The sequence below is a fragment of the Stomoxys calcitrans genome, chromosome 2 (assembly GCF_963082655.1).
Source record: "Stomoxys calcitrans chromosome 2, idStoCalc2.1, whole genome shotgun sequence".
NCBI lineage: Eukaryota > Metazoa > Arthropoda > Insecta > Diptera > Muscidae > Stomoxys > Stomoxys calcitrans.
This window is the reverse complement of record NC_081553.1, coordinates 222905340-222928628: the sequence shown is the minus strand read 5'-3', so window position 1 is coordinate 222928628 and position 23289 is coordinate 222905340. Positions and strand designations below refer to the sequence as shown.

General features: G+C 36.4%; 1 protein-coding gene across 1 annotated transcript in view; it reads right to left on the bottom strand.

Moving 5' to 3' along the window:
- Positions 1–1056: 1056 nt before the first annotated feature.
- Positions 1057–23289, bottom strand: part of LOC106090931 (uncharacterized) — a 32134-nt gene continuing 9901 nt past the window's right edge. The window contains exons 4-6 of the mRNA XM_059361785.1: positions 20851–20954; positions 16672–16825; positions 1057–1158 (exon numbers count right to left, since the gene is read on the bottom strand). Of these exons, the coding sequence (XP_059217768.1) occupies positions 1057–1158; positions 16672–16825; positions 20851–20954 (360 nt within the window). The remainder of the gene's footprint in view (positions 1159–16671; positions 16826–20850; positions 20955–23289) is intronic.

The window sequence follows — 23289 nt, the reverse complement described above, 5'->3', positions numbered from 1 at the left end:
GGGCTTAAGAAGTCAAATCGCGAGATTGGTTTATATACACTTGTATGAAGTTTTCCTTCAATTGTTAGCGTGCTTTCCACAGAAAGACTAACGGATAGACGTGCGCTAGATCGAATATGTTGTATTCTTATGACTTCTAATTTTAATGTAAGTATATTTCGTATTCATGTGGGTATAAACTCATACATCTCAAATACAAACCGATCTGATTTCTTGAGACTATGGTTGGTTCAATACTTATCTGATTTGGCTGAAAACATGCTTGTTCAGTTCTGTCCCAACTTCCATACAAAATATGACACGAATCGATCAATAAACTGATATAGCTCTCATGTAAACCAACCTGGTACAATTATTGCTCTCACAACGGCCTAACATGAGAAGTTTTGTACTTGCTTTATATTTTATTTATGTTTAAAATTGGTTTCAGTTTAAAACTTTAAATGTTTATATATTTTGGTACCTATATATTTAAGAAATATTTTTTGGTTTACCAGTTTTAATTTTTTTTTTTCTCTAAATTTATACTTTCTGTCGCAGCAACTTACGCTTAATAAATTTTATTATATAATTTTTCTTTTATGTCTTTTATTAATTATCAATTAATTTTATTTGTTTTTTCAACCACTATAGGTATTTTCTTTTTCTCCATAATTTTTAACAAAAATGACAATCTGGCAACACAGAGTCTTAACTTCACTACCCTTGTGGTTCTCTTTCAACTCTCTGAACACAATTTTTGCTCGCTGCACATCTTATTTGGTCGATATCGTTATTTGCTTTGAACAACAAAACACAGCCAAGCTCCAATTTTTTTTTGTTTGGACTTTCCGGTTCTCCCCTATGAGATAAAATATAAAGACAATAACAAATACAGCAGCAACAACAACAACAATGTCATCTACAAAAGACAAAATAAAATCACTTCAACGGCAACTATAAGACATGCCATGAGTACGACGCCAACGATAAAGAACAACTACAACAACAAGCACAGACTAAACAGCATTCTTGGCTTGATAAGTTGTTTTTGTTGTTATTATTTTCGGTATCCACTCAAGTTATAGTGTTGGTTGGTGTTGTCGTCGTCGTCGTCGTTGTTGTCTTTGTTGTTGTTAGTGTTTGTTGTTCCTTCATATTTTGTATCAAATTCGCCGCCTAAGCATGTTTTGTTTCTTGATTATAACACTGAGTTTAGTTATTTATTTTTTCTTCATTATTGTTTTTTGTGATTTTATTTCCTTTGCACACATGCAACACATTGTATATAACAATTTCAGGGAGGGACAGAGACTAACAGGCCTTTAGCTATACACATGTGAGTACAATTTTGCGATTATGCTCCATCGCTTCAAAGGATAAACTTTTTTTCGAATTTAGTTTAAGACACTTACTTTGCTCTTCTTCAAATTATTTAGGTATATATACACTTTATATTTTTCTTTAAGTTTTTACTGTTTCACTTAATAATTCTTTTAGATTTTTCTTCCAAACATTTGCCAACTACAAAACGTACCGCACCGCACAATTAATTTACAAACCTTGGCTTTTCTTGTGCACGTACCTACCAACGAGCAGCAGCGCGTGATTCTAGAAGCGCGATTATGCCAAAAAAAAACACTGTCAGATGATGGGGATACTACTCTCTGAGTATTAACTCAGTGCTGTGTAAATTACTCTCCCTTTTGTAACAAGCAAACAAACAAATGGAGAGAATTTGCAAATAATATCGTGGCCCACCATGCATGCATTCATTTCGCCAAAACAAATCCCATAAGAAAAACCCAACATGGTTAGTGGGAGTTTGTTCACCCACCACATTGTGCATGTGGTGGCGAGAGAAATTGAAAGAGAGAGAGAGAGAAAGAGTAGCATATTCAAATTTGTTGAAACGAGCCGAGAGCTAATAAACAATGTGTAAATATGGGGGCGAATTCGCTCAAAAGACGCTTTTTTCTTGGCAGTTGAGAGAAAAAGAGATGCATATATTTGTATTGAGTGCCGGTAAGTAGTTTTGGCTTTGTCTTGCTCAAACAACGACGAGCATATTTCCGGCTTTTACGAAGAGCAAAAGAGCCACAACAACAGGGATGTTACATTTGAAATTTAAAAACATGAGACAATATTTCCTTTAAATGTTAGGAGTAATTTTATTTTAGATTTTCCAATAACAATAGGTAAATGCATGCTTTTGAGAAATAAAGTTTCAAACAAAACAAGAAAAAAGAACCAATTTAGATTCTTAGGCTTATTATGTCGCATTTATAAGCCGATTTTGTTAAAATTTGAGGCTGTGAGCTGAACTAGACCCCCAGACATTTATGCTGAGTATGGTCCACATTGCTTATTATTTGGATACAGCCTTCATACAGACTGAACTCCCTATTAAGGGTCTTAGAGTCAGAAAAGGTGGGACAACTACTCGATTTTGAACCGAACTAAATTTTGATGTATGGACATTAGACTGTCACAAGCCACAAAGAAGATTCTCTTTTTGTAAATGTAAAATTCCATATTCTCTAATTTTGTTCCGTTTGTTGCCAAAAAGCAAACTCTGACATATTATGGCCATCGGTTAACAATCCCCATTTAACCCCTGCCGACATTACGTTCGAAATTGGATGTAGTATTTTGTAAGAAATGCAGTTGAGAATTTTAGGTCCTAGCACATTTATATGGCATGGTGAAACCGCATATAAAGGCTATGCGGAAGGACGGACATGGCTTATTAGAATTAGGGAGAATGTCTGAGTTGAACCGTACACTGCACCGCTACTATAATTTTGGCACAGACTACACATCAGTTTTAACCATAAATGACATACAATTGCGTACTTTTTGTATGAATTTCATGCCAATCGGCTATATTATCCTGATTGGACTATATTTGAATATGGAAGATATACATATATCCATAATGGTTTGTATCCGATTAGTCTTTTTTTATTTTATATATTTTTTTTTTTGTTTAAATTTTATTCTATTTTGATTAATGTTGAAATTCTTTTATTGCTCTTTAGTTTATTATACTTCCAACAACTGTTGTAAGTACGGTTCAAATCGATTTATAACCTGATATCGCTCCCATATAAACCGATCTCCCCGATTTGACTACTTGAGCCCCTGGAAGCTTCAATTCGCTTCATTCGATTTGCTTCATTCGATTTGGTTGAATTTTTGCACACAGTGTTCCGTTATGACTTCCAACAAATGCGCCGATTATGGTTCAAATCGGTCTATATGGCTCCTATATATACAGATCTCCCGATTTAACTTCTTGAGCCCTTACAAGCCTCAATTTTTGTCCGATTTGGTTCAAATGTTGCACATAGTGTTCCGTTATGACTTCCAACAACTGTGCCAAGTACGGTGCAAATCGGTTAAAAACCTGATATAGCTCCCATGAAAACCGGTCTCTCGACCAACCTTGTTCGGTTCCTAGGGCTTTAATGTTTGCTGATTTGAGAGAAGTTTGGTATGTAGAATACAATAATGCCCTTCAAGTAAATTTATTTTGTATAAATTTTTAGCAGAATCCATGGTGGTGGGTTCCCAAGACTCGGCCTGCCTGAGCTTAGCACGCTTTTACTTGTTTTATTTTATTTTACTTTATTATTTTTTATAATTTTTTTTTTTTGTATGATATTTTATTTTATTTCCTTGAACATCGTCGATCTGTGGTTTGTGTGGCGCTGTTCTATCGATTCTTTCACGGCGTGTGTTTTTCTAAAATCAGTCTTCTGATTCCTGACTTGAGGTTGTTGGGTCAGAAATACAAGGTTTTCTATAAGCGCACACTGGTTTGTAATCGAATGGCCAGCTGATCGGACCATACACTACCGAGAGAATTCTTCTTTCGCAAGGACGGTTCGAATGTGGAAACGACTTCCGGCAGATATCTTTACCGCTACTTACGACATCCAGAAATTCAAAATTAATGTCAATAAACACTACTCCCTCTTTCCCCTATCAATCCTAGGGGACTCTTCCTCTTTCCCCTATCAATATATGGGACATCGCATGCGATATCCTGATTAGTCTTCGACGGTCCCAAGAAGCATAAATTGTTGGCTGAATTGGCAGAAGTTTTCTTTTCAAGTTCATTGTGTAAATTTTTTAGTAGAATACATGGTGGTAAAAGATTTTCTCCAAATACTCTTGATCACCGAAACATTTTTTTCTAATCCAAAACTGGAACTCCACAAACATCTCCTACTTTCATACATACATCCAATTCAATTTACCTGTTGTGTTTTAAACATATCGGTGGATAAAAAAATGACAGCCTCCCGCCATCCATTGAACCATACAATGCCAGTCAACAAATAAAGAAATCACACAACAAACAAAGCTCTTAAAATCCCACATAACCCCATATGATCTCTCATTTCTTCAGTAGTTAATGTTGGCTGCTGTTGGTGGTATTGTTTTGTTGTTGTTGTTGTTCTTGTGTTTGCTGCTAAGCCACTTCAGTCAGTATCAGCACTTTCCAATTTACCGCAAAACAAAATAGGTACGAAGATGTACTTACAGGCATAGAAACAAGCATACATACATAAATACCAAAAAATACTCTCATTCTCAAAGAAGATGATGGACCCACTCATACGTACATACATACATACATACATATGTAAGTTAAGGCAATGCCTTATACCCTGTGAAAGGTGCTGTAGGGGGTGGGGGAAGAAAACAACAAAAAGCAAAAGTCAACTACTAGATGATGGGGTGTGGGAAGAAGATACTGTGTACGACCGCAACCGATAGACCCATAATAACGGTTTACTATTTATGGCCTTTTTATAGGAAAAACGTTCAGTCACAAACATACAAGCACGCACACAACGGAACATTTTGCATCGCAAACATATATTTTCCATAGACATTGGTTTGGATTTCTTTTAAACAAAAAATATTGAATAAAGTAAAAAAAAAATAAAATAAATAGAATAAAACAAAATGAAATAAAATAAAAAATAAATAAAATAAAATAAAATAAAATAAAATAAAATAAAATAAAATAAAATAAAATAAAATAAAATAAAATAAAATAAAATAAAATAAAATAAAATTAAATAAAATAAAATAAAATAATATAAAATAAAATAATTTAAAATAAAATAAAATAAAAATAAAAATAAAAATAAAAATAAATATAAAATAAAATAATGAAATGGAATGAAATGAAATGGAATGGAATGAAATTGAATGAAATTGAATGAAATTGAATGAAATGAAATGAAATGGAATGGAATGAAATGGAATGGAATGAAACGGAATGGAATGAAATTGAATGAAATGAAATGAAGTGGAAAGATATGAAATGAAATGATATGGAATAAAATGAAATGAAATTAAACGAAATGGAATGAAATGAAACGAATTGAAACGAAATGAAACGAAATAAAATGGAATGAAATGAAATGATATGGAATGAAATGAAACGAAAAGAAATAAAATGGAATGAGATGGAATGAAATGGAATAAAATGAAATGAAATGGAATGGAATAAAATGAAATGAAATGGAATGAAATGAAATGAAATTGAATGAAATGAAATGGATTGAAATGAAATGGAATGGAATCGAATGGAATGGAAGGGAAGGGAATGGAATGGAATGGAATTGAATGGAATGGAAGGGAAGGGAATGGAATGGAATGGAATGGAATGGAATGGAATGGAATGGAATGGAGTGGAATGGAATGGAATGGAATGGAATGAATTGAATTGAATTGAATTGAATTGAATTGAATTGAATTGAAATGAAATGAAATGAAATGAAATGAAATGAAATGAAATGAAATGAAATGAAATGAAATGAAATGAAATGAAATGAAATGAAATGAAATGAAATGAAATGAAATGAATTGAAATGAAATGAAATGAAATGAAATGAAATGAAATGAAATGAAATGAAATGAAATGAAATGAAATGAAATGAAATGAAATAAAATGAAATGAAATGAAATGAATTGAAATGAAATGAAATGAAATGAAATGAAATGAAATGAAATGAAATGAAATGAAATGAAATGAAATGAAATGAAATGAAATGAACTTAAATGAAATGAACTTAAATGAAATGAAATGGAATAAAGTGGAATTAAATGAAATTAAATGAAATGAAACGAAATGGAATGGAATAAAATGAAACTAAACGGAATGGAATGACATGAAATGAAACGAAATGAAATGATATAGAATGAAATGAAATGATATGGAATGAAATGAAATAATATGAAATGAAATGAAACGAAATGAAATGGAATGAGAAGGAATGAAATGAAATGAAATGAAATTAAACAAAATAAAATAATAGCAAATATAAATAATAAAATAAAATCATTTCCTGAAATGAAATGGAATGGAAAAGAATTTCAATTCAAAAAAATGGAACAAATTGCAAATTCGAGGTTGTAGAAAAATTTCGCAAAATTTTCTTTATATTAAAAATTTTGACAAGACTTTCTTTCAAGTGCCAAAATTTGACCAATTTCCCTATCAAAATCAAAAATTCTTTTAAACAAAATTTTAAAGATTTCTCCAAGGGCTATCAAATTTTAATGAAATGTTTTATTTTACTCAATTTTTACATGAATTAAAAAAGTTGAAAATTTTTTTATTTAATTTTAATTCTACGATTTGTGGCCGTCGCAACCACAGTGCATGGCCCATCCTGCGGTTCCCCTAATGGCGGTGTACCATGTTTTAAGTATGTGCTCGTGTGCTCATAGGTTACCATTTTGCTTGTCTTTGGCACATGAAGGCATGCGAGACGGTCGACAACGACAAAAACAAATTGTTGCAAAAATACATAAAAATTTGTTGTAGAGTTCAAACGCACTCATTCTCTTAGCAAAGCCAGCAAAAAATCCAATAGAGGATTCTCTCATACACACACACACACATACCCATAATTGTTTGTAATGATCCTAGGAATGTGCCACACATGGGGTGGTTTGTCTGTTAGTGAGTAATGGTTGAGAAGAACACATCAACAAAAAAAAAAGGAGGAGTAATGTCCTTTGCATGGTGTTGACATATGAATTTTGATGTTTATGAATACTACTGCTGCAGATATTGCTGTTAGCTAGTCGCATATAGATGTGTGAGTTTGCTTGTGAGTATGTGTATGTACAATGTGTTGGCTGAGATTTCCAAGTGGTCTCTTCTGCTGTTGTTATTGTATTAATGTTGTGGTTGTCCTTTTTGCCAGACATTTCAGACCAGTCACATATGCAGATGACTTTTTCATCCGACAACCAACCGAAAGCTACAACAACAACAACCACACTTGATGGGTTTTCACTTTTTGTTCTGCTTATCCCTATTTTTTCAAACCATTGCCCAGTTAAGTTCTGTTGTGAGTGTAGTTGTGTATGTGTGTGAAATCATTGCCAGTGATAGCTTTTGATTAATTGTCTCCTTAGACAACCATCAACGGCAACATTTATCATTGACCATATTCATGGGGCAAAGCAGTTGAGGCAGCAACAACAGAAGAGATTTAGTCTAGTTTAAATTCTCCTTTTGAAATTTTAATTATGACACTCTGGGGAACATTGTGGCATATCCTTTGGGGAGATTTATTCAATCGAAAAAGGGGTCAGATTGCATAGCAAGTCATAAATAATCAAGGCTTTCTAGTGAATTGTAGACGTGTATGTGAAAGTGTTTTAAATCAATTAGAATTGAAGCAGTTAAGCTGCAAAAGGAACTTCGATGGTGTTGTTGTGGTTAATAGGAATAGGAAATAAAGAGGACCGAATTTCCTCGCCCTCACCCTATTTTTCAGAAATGCCAGATCTCGGCGAAGCGAAATCTTTTGTAATTTATTATAGTAAACTAAAAACAAAAGATTGATATTCAAATTTCGGGTGGGGTATCTAGGGGGGATGTCCCACCCCCAAACCTACCAAACATACATATAGACCAATCACAACAATATGGGAGTTAAATGAAGATTAGAAAAAATATCTGATATCCAATTTTTGAACTAAGTGTTTGGGGGACCACCCCAACCCCCAAAACACTCCTAAATCGGACATATTTACCATCCATGTCAATATGGGACTCAAATGAAAGGTATTTGCGAGTAGAATATGAATGTGACATCCAAATGGGCGACCAAGTTTATGGTTGTCCATCCCATCCCCAAAACAAGACTTATATACTGGCTATGCCAATATGGAGTTTAAATAGAAGGTATTTGAATGTAGAATACGAATCTGGTATCCAAATGTTGGACAAAGTGTTTGGGGGCCGCCTCTTCCCAAATTTACGACCATAACAATATGGGGCTCAAATGAAGGGTCTTTTGGAGTAAAGCACGAATCTGATATCAATATTCGGAAAAAAGTGTCTATGGGGCCATACCACCCTCATAGCACCACCCAAATAGGAAGTATTTTCTGAACATTGCAATATGGGATTCAAATGGAAGGTATTTTAGAGTAGAACATGCATTTGATATATATTTTTAAGGATGAGTCAATGAGGGGCTGCTCCTTCCCCCAAAACACCCCTATACCGGTCATGTTTGCCGACCATGGAAATATGGGGCTCAAATGAAAGGTATTTGGGAGTAGACCACGAATCGGAACCATCTGTCTAGGGGACGTCCCAACACCATAAAATCCCCCAAGTAGGACGTATTAGCTCGCCAAGACAATTTGGGTCTTCAAGACAGTTGAGCTCGATACCGATAGTTTTTAGGGTCCATACCCCAAACCGGACATATTTGCTAACTTTTGCAATAAAGGGTTTAAATGAAAGGTATTTGAGGTTAGAAAACAAATTTGATATCCAATTTCGAAGCCAATGGCAATATGGGGTTCAAATAAATGATGTATCGATATATGGGAATAGAGATGCTGATATATTTTCCGGGCTAAGTATTTGAGGGGTGGTCCCCCACTCCCCAAAACAACCATAAATCGGGCATATTTACCGACCATGTCAATGTGGGGCTCAAACGAAAGGTATTGGGGAGTATAGCACGAAGTTGATACCCACTTTCGGGACCAATTTTCTGGGGGTCTACCCCTTTCTCAAAACACCCCACAAACAGCAATTATTTACTGACCATCGCAATAGGGGACTCAAATAAAGATATTTGGGAGTAGAATACGAATCTGATGTTCATATGTGGAACCAAGTATTTGGGGCACCGCCCCTTCCTCAAAACACCCCCAAAGGGTAAAAATATACCGACCATACCAATATGTGCCTCAAATGAAAGGTATCTGCGTTTAGAAAACGAATTTTATCACGAATTTTGGGGCCAAGTGTTTGGGGGATGCCTCATCCCATAAACTTCCTTTAAACCAATGTAAATATGGGGTTTAAATAAATGGTGTTTGAGAGAAGAACACTATCCTGATATTTTTTTCAGTGCCAAATGTCTGGGGGACCACCTCACCCTCGAAAACACTCCTAAATCGGACATCATGAAAATGTCGGGCTGAAAAAAGTCTTTCAAGAATGGAGTACATCTGGCATCCAAACTTAAATGACATTAAACCCTCCGAGCGAAATCGTAGTCCAATAAAAACCGACTTATACTGTAAGTCTAGCGATATGCTTAAAGCACTTCAATTGTCGAAAATAAATATTCAAAGGATAATTTTGTTCCATATGCAGTAAAATAAGGCGCAGCGGAGCGGGCCCCGTTCAGCCAGTTAAGTATAAAAAAAATTAAATTCTATGGTAAGAAATTTTCAATTTTTTCTCTTCGAACCGTTTACAAGCTACCCTTTCTTACATTTCCAAAAATTCTATGGCCAGTTGGTAGTATTTAATTGGCCATTTCTAGAACGCCAAAAGTACTATTTTCCCTGACTCAATGAAGTTTATGTCAATTCAAAAATAATTTCCTTCTTTTTCATAATTTTCTTACTTTACAGGTCATTACTGACAACTATCGCTGGTAGAATGGCGTCTAAAAAGTTCTCAACAACTTGGCTGCTATAGTTTGGGGCCAATTTTCCTCACCTTCACCATCCCTCTTAAGAAAAATACAATAACAAGGAACTGCACGAACTGAAAGCTAAAAAGAAAATTTGTAAAAAAATAATTGTATCATACATTGTCAAGAAATTTGCAGTTAATGTAGTCTAAGCTCAAAATGCCAAGAAAATCGATGGTACACAAATGGGAACGTGTATGAAGGATGGTAGAGAAATCAAACCTTCAATGGTACATGGCACACACCTGAAAATGCCAAAGTTTTCCCCCTTCATTGAATGTGGCATATGATTGCTTGAGAAGCCAAAGCCAACGTAGGTCTCCCCCTTTCAAAGCTGGCAGCAAAAGTACCAGGTATTGGCTTTTTGGAAGTTTATTGTTGCACTCAAAGTCATTTTGCTGCCAAACAGATGCAGTTCTCATGAAGGATGGTGACAAAAGAGCAAAGCGAGCTGGAAAATTTATTGAATGTGGTCAAAAGCAACACAGTATAGCCTAAAAAGGATTTGGATAGCAGATGGACTGTTGAACTGGCTGAAGGGGTCTTAAATGGCTCAACATACTTGGATCCAGAAATAGGGCCCGTTTAAAATACTATTTAAAAATTCTAGGAAATACAAGTATTTTAAGTTTAGAAAACAAAATCTGCCCATGATTAGGGAAGTTGAAACGAGACATGTATTTGGCTAGTGGCTCATCATGAGCTGAAGGCGGATAAAGGTGGGAAACATATTGAAATGTGGATGAAAACTAGCTCAAAGCCCATTAGATTAGGTTTGGTCGAAAAGAGGGTGCGCATATTTATCCGCCCCATACCACTATGGACGTACATCTAAACCAGTAATCGGCTTGTCATGCGCTCTAAAAATTAAAAATTTACCTCTAAAATAAAAAAACGTTGTCTAGCATTCGAAGCCATCAATACAACTTCCAACAGATGCACAGAATCATGTGTACCACGGAAGTAGTGTAATTGCCACAGAAAAAAGTCTGTCATTACACAAAAACACATGCATTGGAAAAAAGTACAGCTAATAGACATGGTTGTCGAGCGTGGTTAATGTGGTAATTGTATCATAGATGCGTTTTCGCAATTAATACGATACAAATACAACATACCAACGCACGGCCCTTGAAGCCATCACACCTAATATGGTTGAAAAGTCTTCTAACCAAAGGCGAAACGCGTCCCATGGTGGTTGGTGTGTGTTTGCTATCTCTGGCTTTCCTTTTCCATTTGCAATCTTCGATCATTGAGCTCGTTTCGAAAGAGAAAGAAACAAAAATGGTAAAATTTTAAGTTAGGATCCTTATTGATTTGCATTTCTTTTCCCTAAGTTGATTTATGCCTGGTATTGTGTCCCCACCTAAGTACCGGTGTCTTTTAGCCGCGAAAGCCGGACAATTACAAGGAAATGGTCCAACGTCTCATCATCTTCCCCACATGCCATCATTTGCCGCACCGATTTTGCATACGCGAGCTCGTAGTCCTATGTGTCCCATTATGATACCAAAAGCTATACTGGCCCCCTTCTTAGTTCCTTTCAGTATTAGCCTCGTACTCTCACGATTCGGATCAACCCATAGGATTTTCGCCATCCCACAGTGTTCGTCGATCACACCATTTACTCGCACTACATCGACCCGAAAGTCTCCGGCTTAACCAAGTTTATTGACGGCAGTTCTCTGGTCTTCTTGGCCATTCCCCCTTATTCCGTTATGGCACGGCACCCAAATGGTGTGGACGGTGCCATCCTCAGATAATCTCCTTCTTACACTGCAAGGCTCTTCGTGACCTTACCGTCCTGGTTGTTATTGCCCTTATGGCCATTTTAATGTCCGTAAAAATGTTCAGAACCGAAGTCCTCGCGTTAACACCACACAATGTCAAGCATTCAGTGATTGTCCGGATCTCCGTCTGCAGGACCGTATTATGCTCAGGCAGTCTAAAACAGATCTCAGTCCCTGGGTGCTCAATGTAGACCCCCAGGCCCACTGTTTCCTCCAGCTTTGATCCAACCGTGTAATATGATGGGGACTAAGGTTCCATCAGTCCAAGACTATGATTCTAGCAACATTATCTCGCACTCGACCACATATGTAGAGATGGGTTTGTACCGGGTAAATACCCAACGCTTGGGTATTTATTGGGCAAATACCAAATTTTCGATGATTTCGTATTCTTTGGATATAAACGTGACCTTCCGATCTCAAAGTCGGATTTTAGTCAGATATAGCTGCTATATAGACCGATCTCCAGACTTAGTCCTTAAAGCAATAAATTGGTAATTTTTCATCCGATCCTATTCATTTCTGTTAAGTGCGGTTCAGATTGGACTATATTTGGATATAACTGCCCTTAGACCGACTACGCATCTACCGATGTAGGGTATTGAGGCTATAAAGGATGCATTTATTACCAGAATTCGATTAAATTTGGCACATAGTGTTCTGTTAGACCCCTACCCATTACTGTCACATGTGGTACAGATCGGAACATATTTGGATATAGCTCCTATTGGCAAAGTGAGTTCTGGTAGACCCCTATTCATTTCTGTGATGTGCGGTTCAGATTGGACTATATTTGGATATAGCTGCCCTTAGACCGACTACCCATCTCCCGATATAGGGTATTGAAGCCATAAAAGATCCATTTATTACCCGAATTCGGTGAAATTTGGCAAAGTGTGTTCTGGTAGACATCTACCCATTACTGCCACATGTGGTACAGATCGGAACATTTTTAGATATAGCTGCCATATATACCGATCTCCCGATATTGTGTAATGACCCTATAAAAGGAGCAATTTTCATCCTATTTGAATGAAAATTGGCACAGCGAGTTTCGGTACCCCTCTAAGCGTTTTTGCTGAATATCGTCCAAATCGGATCATATTTTGATATAGCTGCCATATAGACCGATCTCCCGATATAGGGTATTGAGCGCATTAAAGGAGTATTTTTCATCCGTGCGTTATTTATTTTCATCTGTGCCTTATTTAATCGAACTCGGCTAATAAATGGATCTTTTATGGGTTCAATACCCTACATCGGGAGATCGGGTGGTCGGTCTATAGGGCAGCTATATGCAAATATAGTCCGATCTGAACAGCACTTCACAGAAATGAATAGGGTATAGCAGAACTCACTGTGCCAAATTTCATCAAAATCGGATGAAAAATTACCAATTTATTGCCTCAAATCTTTAACTCTGGAGATCGGTCCATTTAGCGGCTATATATAACTAAAATCCTATTTTATGAGATCAGATGGTCAGGTTAACATACAATAATTACGAAATCATCTAAAATTTTTTGAAAAATGTTTTTATACCCAAGATTTCTGCAAAATTATAAACACCCAGCTTTTGGGTATAAATGGGTAAATACCCGGTTATTTACCCCATTTACCGGGTAAATACCCGGTTATTAACTCAATTTACCGGGTAAATGCCTTTTGGCTATTTACCCATCACCCATCCTCTACTCATGTATCGTCTCAGGTACCCGATTGGAATCCTCATCCGTTTCTTCCAAGTTTTCTATCGTCGCCTCAATTATACCGCAATGGTATGAGGTGCTCCCATCCTCAATCTAGCCCATTAGAAATTTAAAATTTTTACTCCAAACTTAAACTGCTTATACCTCCTTCAATAAACCACTAATCGAGAAAAGGCAAATGTCGTACTTCTCTAAAAAGTAAAAATTTCTTTCAAAAGTAGTTAAGAAGGAACATTTTTCGCTCAAAATCCATTAAAAATGAAAATTTTTGTTCCAAACTTAAAATGCTTGTACCTCCTTTAGTGCGAGTCTAATCGAGAAATCAAAGATAACTTGTGTCCTAACCGAAAAGCTAAAATTTCACCAACAAACTTAATAAAAATTTCGAAAAAATTGTTCTTGATAACTTAAAATGCAAGTAGCTCCTAAATTGAGATATTGAAAAAAAATCATAAACCTGCCTAAAGGTTAGGATTTCAATCAAAATGAGTTTAAAACTCAAAGATGTTTTAGAAAACTATTAAAAATTCAAATTTTTGGTTCCAAACTTAAAATGCTTGTAACTCCTTTAATACCAGTCTAAATGAGAAATCAAGGATAATTTGTGATTCCTTCAAAAAAGTTTTTATTAAAATCAATCAAAAATAAAAAATTTTTGTTCCAATAACTTTGCCTTGCTTATTATACTCTTCCTTAACTACCATCAGCAAGCAAAGTGGATTCTTGTTTCTACTAATCGACACAAAGCATTTCCATTTGCATTTTAAGGTATGTAATTTTCATTCGCACCCATTTAGTTCAACATTAAGTCCACAACAAGTGCTCGATTAAAGGTTGATTAAGTCACATGCCATACCGATACTGTTGGATACCGTAAACGTTGACAAGCAAGTGACAAATCGTGTATACATCAACGCCACACGGATACCCTCAACACTTCTTGTAATCATGGCGAGACTTTAAGTTGGCAAAATCCACAAACGGAAAGGATAGCTTCAAATGGAAATTCTTTTGCATGCTCCTTGCTTAATGGTGTGGGGAGAGAGAGAGAGAGGGAGACATAGGGGAGATGTCTCTAGGCCTAGCGTTTGCTATTTGATGAGTACGAGGTGTTCAACAGTGTCCGTACGACACGTCATATGTAAATATCATAAATCATGAACACCTGTCGTGCCATGTTTAAAGAATGTCACGGATATTCAAACATATACGGACTGACTGAAACATGCTAGGCTCACATAGACAAGGCACATATATTTAAACACAAACATACATACGCCGTGGTGATTGTGGTATTTATCCCAGTGTTGACCAAGCACATACCACATGCTTGGTTCACCATTTTCTCTTACCATTTACATCATGATGTTGGTCTGAATTTCAGTGGGTGATCAAGAAAGGCCAAGCTAAAAATCATGAGATACAGTAGGAAATTTCAACACTTTTCAAAGCAGCAAGAAGGAGGTATTTGTCCACTGTCATCCCATTCAAAACATAGTGGGGAGAATTATCTGATATCAATGAGATTCAATTTTCTAGCTACGTGATGAGGAACATTTTTTGAAGTTTAATTCGAACCACGTATCACTCAGCGATATTTCTTTGAGTGACGTTTTATTCGGCCGCACACAAATCACCAGCATTAGTGAAAGAAAATCCACCTCTGGAAATTTTTTTTTAATGTTGTTTAATCCAGGCTATTGCCGCAACGCTACACGTTGTCCGCCACGGAGGATAAATCTTGAACCACAGGAGTAAGAAAGCTTCTGGCTGGCCATTGGTTAGCTTCTTGTTGACAGCAACATAGTGGCTGGCAATTGAGGGGAAGGTTCAAGTTGAATTTGGAGTTCTATTCTCCATCATGTATCGTGACGGCACCCACTGCAATCGGTTTCACGTTTTAGGTAAGAGACGAATGATCCTAAAACATGACACCGATTGCAGTGGGTGTAGTTACGATACATGATGGATAATAGAACTCCAAATTCAAGCTTAAACCTTCCCTTCAACTGCCAGCCACTATGTTGCTGTCAAAAAGGAGCCTACCAATTGTCAGCCAGAAGCTTTCTTCAGGATCATTCGTCACTTACCCCAGCACGGGATAACTTGAGCACCATACAGGCTCTAACTATGAGCTCCGATCTGTGTGGTGTCCATTGTCATCACCAGAAGCTTAGCTGCGAGCTTCCGGGCGCGTCCACAGGTTGCGGATAGTGGAATCCTCCATACGAAGTAGCTACAATTGCAGTCGCGGGCAATCAGCGGCATAGAGCGGAGAGTCTCAGAGAGAGGTCGGATGGCCCCGGCTCTTTCAAAAATACTGAGTGCCTATGATGCTCGATATGACAAGGCGAGTTGTTGGCGCTTTTAAATAACCAATGGCCATGATGTTCCCGCGGCGATCGGTCCTTTGGACCGTAACGAGCTTGCTCACCTATATGAGCTAGATGAGGATCCCCACCTGCACATATAGACAGATGGCTACAACAAAAAATAACATTCGTCTCTTACCAAGCTGACGGAAAAGTCCAAATACTGGGGTGCGAATTGGTACCTAGTTGTGGGTCCAAATTGATAGCCTTTCCGTTCCCGAGAATATCTTGACGTGAAACCGCAAGACCAAAGATCATTCGATTTGTTATCATGAAAATTTTGACGGATAACTTAGTCTAACCATGCCGTAACTACCGTCGGACCAAAACTGATCCTCATCTCGCTGTGACTCACGAATGCTTTGAGAAGAATGAAATTATGCCAACTTACTCTGCTTTTAAATACTATGTCATTAAAGTGACACCTTGTGGAGCTCGCGAATGCTGTGACCACAAGTAACCATTCCTGAGAGCAACACTCAGTTTCCCTTACCAGCGACAATCGCCCTCTTTTTCCCGCGAATATCAGGACCTGGATGTCCGAAAACACAGTAGCATTGCTAAAACCCCTAGAGTATACTCTCAAACTTTATTCGTCCCCGAGACTAAGTGAACGCGATGTGTTTTTATCATAAGATGGAAAATTGTCTGATTATTGCCTTCCACCATAATCCACATTCCGTCTGTATCGCCCAAAACTCAACTTTTCTATGTGAAGATGTCTAAACCAACTCCGCAACGCTCTCCCACATATTCAAGTTGGATCCAAATGTTGTATTTGCACCATACGTCCTCATGCGCCTAGATGCACTCTCTCTATAGAAGAAACTACCATGCTCATATCGTATAAAGGTCCCTCTTGTTGTTGTTGTTGAAGCAGTGTATTGTACAAGGAGGCGGTAGTCTTTACCGATGAAGGACTCATTGGATTAAGTTGTTGTTCTTGACGCGTCAAGAGAGAGCTGGTCTGAGTCACGTAGGTTTGGCTGGGCAGTTAAACAGATAACATGTGTTGTTAGGTCGCAGGTCACAATCTATAGGAGTTGAGGCGTCTGCATCTACCGAAATGCAGTTGAGCGTGAACAACTCTGGCTTGCCGAGGACTCCCCAGATATACGCACTCTCCATACTCTGGTAAACATTTTGCTCTTATATCACTTATCTTCTACTTTAATCACAATCGTCTCTCGTCTCCACTTCTTATCCTTATCCTATCTTTATTCTATCATTATATTTTCCTTGTCCTATCCTTATCCTATATTTATTCTATCATTATCTTTCTTTGTCCTATCCTTATCCTATCCATATCCTTATCCTTATCATCCTTATCCTTATCCGTATACTTATCCTCATCCTTTTCCTCATCCTTATATTTATCCTTAACCTTATCCTTATACTTATCCTTATCCCTATCCCTATCCTTATCCCTATCCTTATCCTTATCCTTATCCTTATCCTTATCCTTATCCTTATCCTTATCCTTATCCTTATCCTTATCCTTATCCTTATCCTTATCCTTATCCTTATCCTTATCCTTATCCTTATCCTTATCCTTATCCTTATCCTTATCCTTATCCTTATCCTTATCCTTATCCTTATCCTTATCCTTATCCTTATCCTTATCCTTATCCTTATCCTTATCCTTATCCTTATCCTTATCCTTATCCTTATCCTTATCCTTATCCTTATCCTTATCCTTATCCTTATCCTTATCCTTATCCTATCCTTATCCTTATCCTTATCCTATCCTATCCTATCCTTATCCTATCCTTATCCTATATTTATCCTATCCTTATCCTATCCTTATCCTATCTTTATCCTATCTTTATCCTATCCTTATCCTATCTTTATCCTATCCTTATCCTATCCTTATCTTATCCTTATCCTATCCTTATCCTATCCTTATCCTATCCTTATCCTATCCTTATCCTATCCTTATCCTATCCTTATCCTATCCTTATCCTATCCTTATCCTATCCTTATCCTATCCTTATCCTATCCTTATCCTATCCTTATCCTATCCTTATCCTATCCTTATCCTATCCTTATCCTATCCTTATCCTATCCTTATCCTATCCTTATCCTATCCTTATCCTATCCTTATCCTATCCTTATCCTATCCTTATCCTATCCTTATCCTATCCTTATCCTATCCTTATCCTATCCTTATCCTATCCTTATCCTATCCTTATCCTATCCTTATCCTATCCTTATCCTATCCTTATCCTATCCTTATCCTATCCTTATCCTATCCTTATCCTATCCTTATCCTATCCTTATCCTATCCTTATCCTATCCTTATCCTATCCTTATCCTATCCTTATCCTATCCTTATCCTATCCTTATCCTATCCTTATCCTATCCTTATCCTATCCTTATCCTATCCTTATCCTATCCTTATCCTATCCTTATCCTATCCTTATCCTATCCTTATCCTATCCTTATCCTATCCTTATCCTATACTTATCCTATCCTTATCCTATGCTTATCCTATCCTTATCCTATACTTATCCTATCCTTATCCTATGCTTATCCTATCCTTATCTTATCCTTATCCTTATCCTATCCTTATCCTACCCCTATCCTTATCCTTATCCTTATCCTTATCCTTATCCTTATCCTTATCCTTATCCTATCCTTATCCTATCCTTATCCTATCCTTATCCTATCCTATCCTATCCTTATCCTATCCTTATCCTATATTTATCCTATCCTTATCCTATCCTTATCCTATCCTTATCCTATCCTTATCCTATCCTTATCCTATCCTTATCCTATCTTTATCCTATCTTTATCCTATCCTTATCCTATCTTTATCCTATCCTTATCCTTATCCTTATCCTATCCTTATCCTATCCTTATCCTATCCTTATCCTATCCTTATCCTATCCTTATCCTATCCTTATCCTATCCTTATCCTATCCTTATCCTATCCTTATCCTATCCTTATCCTATCCTTATCCTATCCTTATCCTATCCTTATCCTATCCTTATCCTATCCTTATCCTATCCTTATCCTATCCTTATCCTATCCTTATCCTATCCTTATCCTATCCTTATCCTATCCTTATCCTATCCTTATCCTATCCTTATCCTATCCTTATCCTATCCTTATCCTATCCTTATCCTATCCTTATCCTATCCTTATCCTATCCTTATCCTATCCTTATCCTATCCTTATCCTATCCTTATCCTATCCTTATCCTATCCTTATCCTATCCTTATCCTATCCTTATCCTATCCTTATCCTATCCTTATCCTATCCTTATCCTATCCTTATCCTATCCTTATCCTATCCTTATCCTATCCTTATCCTATCCTTATCCTATACTTATCCTATCCTTATCCTATCCTTATCCTATGCTTATCCTATCCTTATCCTATCCTTATCTTATCCTTATCCTACCCCTATCCTTATCCTATCCTTATCCTATCCTTATCCTATCCTTATCCTATCCTTATCCTATCCTTATCCTATCCTTATCCTATCATTATCCTATCCTTAACCTATCCTTATCCTATCCTTATCCTATCCTTATCCTATCCTTATCCTTAACCTTATCCTTATCCTTATCCTTATCCTTATCCTTATCCTTATCCTTATCCTTATCCTTATCCTTATCCTTATCCTTATCCTTATCCTTATCCTTATCCTTATCCTTATCCTTATCCTTATCCTTATCCTTATCCTTATCCTTATCCTTATCCTTATCCTTATCCTTATCCTTATCCGTATCCTTATCCGTATCCTTATCCGTATCCGTATCCGTATCCTTATCCTTATCCTTATCCTTATCCTTATCCTTATCCTTATCCTTATCCTTATCCTTATCCTTATCCTTATCCTTATCCTTATCCTTATCCTTATCCTTATCCTTATCCTTATCCTTATCCTTATCCTTATCCTTATCCTTATCCTTATCCTTATCCTTATCCTTATCCTTATCCTTATCCTTATCCTTATCCTTATCCTATCCTTATCCTATCCTTATCCTATCCTTATCTTATCCTTATCCTATCCTTATCCTATCCTTATCCTTATCCTATCCTTATCCTATCCTTATCCTTTCCTTATCCTATCCTTATCCTATCCTTATCCTATCCTTATCCTATCCTATCCTTATCCTATCCTTATCCTTATCCTTATCCTTATCCTTATCCTTATCCTTATCCTTATCCTTATCCTTATCCTTATCCTTATCCTTATCCTTATCCTTATCCTTATCCTTATCCTTATCCTTATCCTTATCCTTATCCTTATCCTTATCCTTATCCTTATCCTTATCCTTATCCTTATCCTTATCCTTATCCTTATCCTTATCCTATCCTTATCCTATCCTTATCCTATCCTTATCCTATCCTTATCCTATCCTTATCCTATCCTTATCCTATCCTTATCCTATCCTATCCTTATTCTACCCCTAACCTATCTTCATTCGATCCTTATCTCTTCCCTAACCTTATCCTAAAATCATTTTTTGCCTTTTCAATCTTTGAATTTTGCTACATTAATTTGGGCTAATTGTTCCCACTGTGTTACGTTACTCAAGCGAGGTATAATGCAATAGCAACCTTTAGCATTGTGGCAATCAGCATTAATGGGTCCTCCTTAAATTCTCGGTTTATTAAAAAGCATACAATCCAAATTGCCCTGTTAAATCAGTTGACACCTAAAATTGAAACTAAATGAAAGTGTTTCCCCGCCTTTCCTCCCTTCAGAAGATGGTTGTATTGAGAAAGCAAGGGAGGCCAATCAATTGCCTTTTCCCTAATGCCAGTATTTATTTTATATAATAATAATGACTTTCAATAAGTTCCGCCAGCCAGAACCCTTAATTCTTTTGCTAGTTTGGCATTGCACAAAAATTTGACTTGATGTTCCAAAAACATGTCTTACATGTTGTTTTTTGTTTTTTAAGCCAGCAAACTAATTGCCTGGGTTACAACACCTGTTACCGGCATTCGAGGCGACATATTTTGTGTTTTATTACAGCCCATGACCACAATTTACATAAATAAGCCACAAATCATCTTTGCCTGGCCGAATAGGGCAGGGCGCAGAGCTTCAGTCGTTTTGGCCACTTGTCCATATAAAATGTTACTGTTGTGTCCTTTCTAGAAAAGGAATAAAAAATAGTTTAAAAAAATAACCAACAAACTGACCACATACTCCGTTACTTTACGATGGGAGCTTGAAAAAATATGGGCATCAAAATAAAAGTCTACAAGGTCCTGAGAGGCTGCTGTGGCTTAGCGGTTAATATTTTTAGGAAAAAAGTCAGCAGGAAATTGTTTATGATGCAAACGTTTCGGGAATATTTAAATAATTACTGTTTTCCTTTCTTGAAGATGAGGGGAGGTGTTTAAACCATGAAATATGGCAGTTGCTAAGGCAGAGAGATGTATTTTTCCACTATAAATGGTTACGGGGCTGACGATGGTATACCAGCGTTTATTCTGTTTGCACACAGAGTTCTATCGTCTTGACCACTTGTTCATATAAAGTGGAACTGTTGTGTATTTTCTAAAAGAAGGACGAAATAATAGTTTAAAAAAAACCAAATTATTAAAGCCGATTCGACCTCGCTATTAAAGGCCATTCGACCTCGTAAAGACTGGTCTTTATAAGTCTTCATCATGTCGATTCGATGAAGGTAGGATAAGAATAGGATGTAAATGGGATAAGACTAGAATTATAATAGGATTTGGAAAAGGGCAAGGATAAGAATATGAATAAGATTAGGAAAAAGGATAAAAATGAGGATAAGGATAAGAATAAGGAAAAGGATAAGAACTAGTATAAGGAAAGGGTTGAGTACAATGATTACAATAATGGTGAGGATAAGGATAAGGATAAGGATAAGGATAAGGATAAGGATAAGGATAAGGATAAAGATAAGGATAAGGATAAGGATAAGGATAAGGATAAGCATAAGCATAAGGATAAGGATAAGGATAAGGATAAGGATAAGGATAAGGATAAGGATAAGGATAAGGATAAGGATAAGGATAAGGATAAGGATAAGGATAAGGATAAGGATAAGGATAAGGATAAGGATAAGGATAAGGATAAGGATAAGGATAAGGATAAGGATAAGGATAAGGATAAGGATAAGGATAAGGATAAGGATAAGGATAAGGATAAGGATAAGGATAAGGATAAGGATAAGGATAAGGATAAGGATAAGGATAAGGATAAGGATAAGGATAAGGATAAGGATAAGGATAAGGATAAGGATAAGGATAAGGATAAGGATAAGGATAAGGATAAGGATAAGGATAAGGATAAGGATAAGGATAAGGATAAGGATAAGGATAAGGATAAGGATAAGGATAAGGATAAGGATAAGGATAAGGATAAGGATAAGGATAAGGATAAGGATAAGGATAAGGATAAGGATAAGGATAAGGATAAGGATAAGGATAAGGATAAGGATAAGGATAAGGATAAGGATAAGGATAAGGATAAGGATAAGGATAAGGATAAGGATAAGGATAAGGATAAGGATAAGGATAAGGATAAGGATAAGGATAAGGATAAGGATAAGGATAAGGATAAGGATAAGGATAAGGATAAGGATAAGGATAAGGATAAGGATAAGGATAAGGATAAGGATAAGGATAAGGATAAGGATAAGGATAAGGATAAGGATAAGGATAAGGATAAGGATAAGGATAAGGATAAGGATAAGGATAAGGATAAGGATAAGGATAAGGATAAGGATAAGGATAAGGATAAGGATAAGGATAAGGATAAGGATAAGGATAAGGATAAGGATAAGGATAAGGATAAGGATAAGGATAAGGATAAGGATAAGGATAAGGATAAGGATAAGGATAAGGATAAGGATAAGGATAAGGATAAGGATAAGGATAAGGATAAGGATAAGGATAAGGATAAGGATAAGGATAAGGATAAGGATAAGGATAAGGATAAGGATAAGGATAAGGATAAGGATAAGGATAAGGATAAGGATAAGGATAAGGATAAGGATAAGGATAAGGATAAGGATAAGGATAAGGATAAGGATAAGGATAAGGATAAGGATAAGGATAAGGATAAGGATAAGGATAAGGATAAGGATAAGGATAAGGATAAGGATAAGGATAAGGATAAGGATAAGGATAAGGATAAGGATAAGGATAAGGATAAGGATAAGGATAAGGATAAGGATAAGGATAAGGATAAGGATAAGGATAAGGATAAGGATAAGGATAAGGATAAGGATAAGGATAAGGATAAGGATAAGGATAAGGATAAGGATAAGGATAAGGATAAGGATAAGGATAAGGATAAGGATAAGGATAAGGATAAGGATAAGGATAAGGATAAGGATAAGGATAAGGATAAGGATAAGGATAAGGATAAGGATAAGGATAAGGATAAGGATAAGGATAAGGATAAGGATAAGGATAAGGATAAGGATAAGGATAAGGATAAGGATAAGGA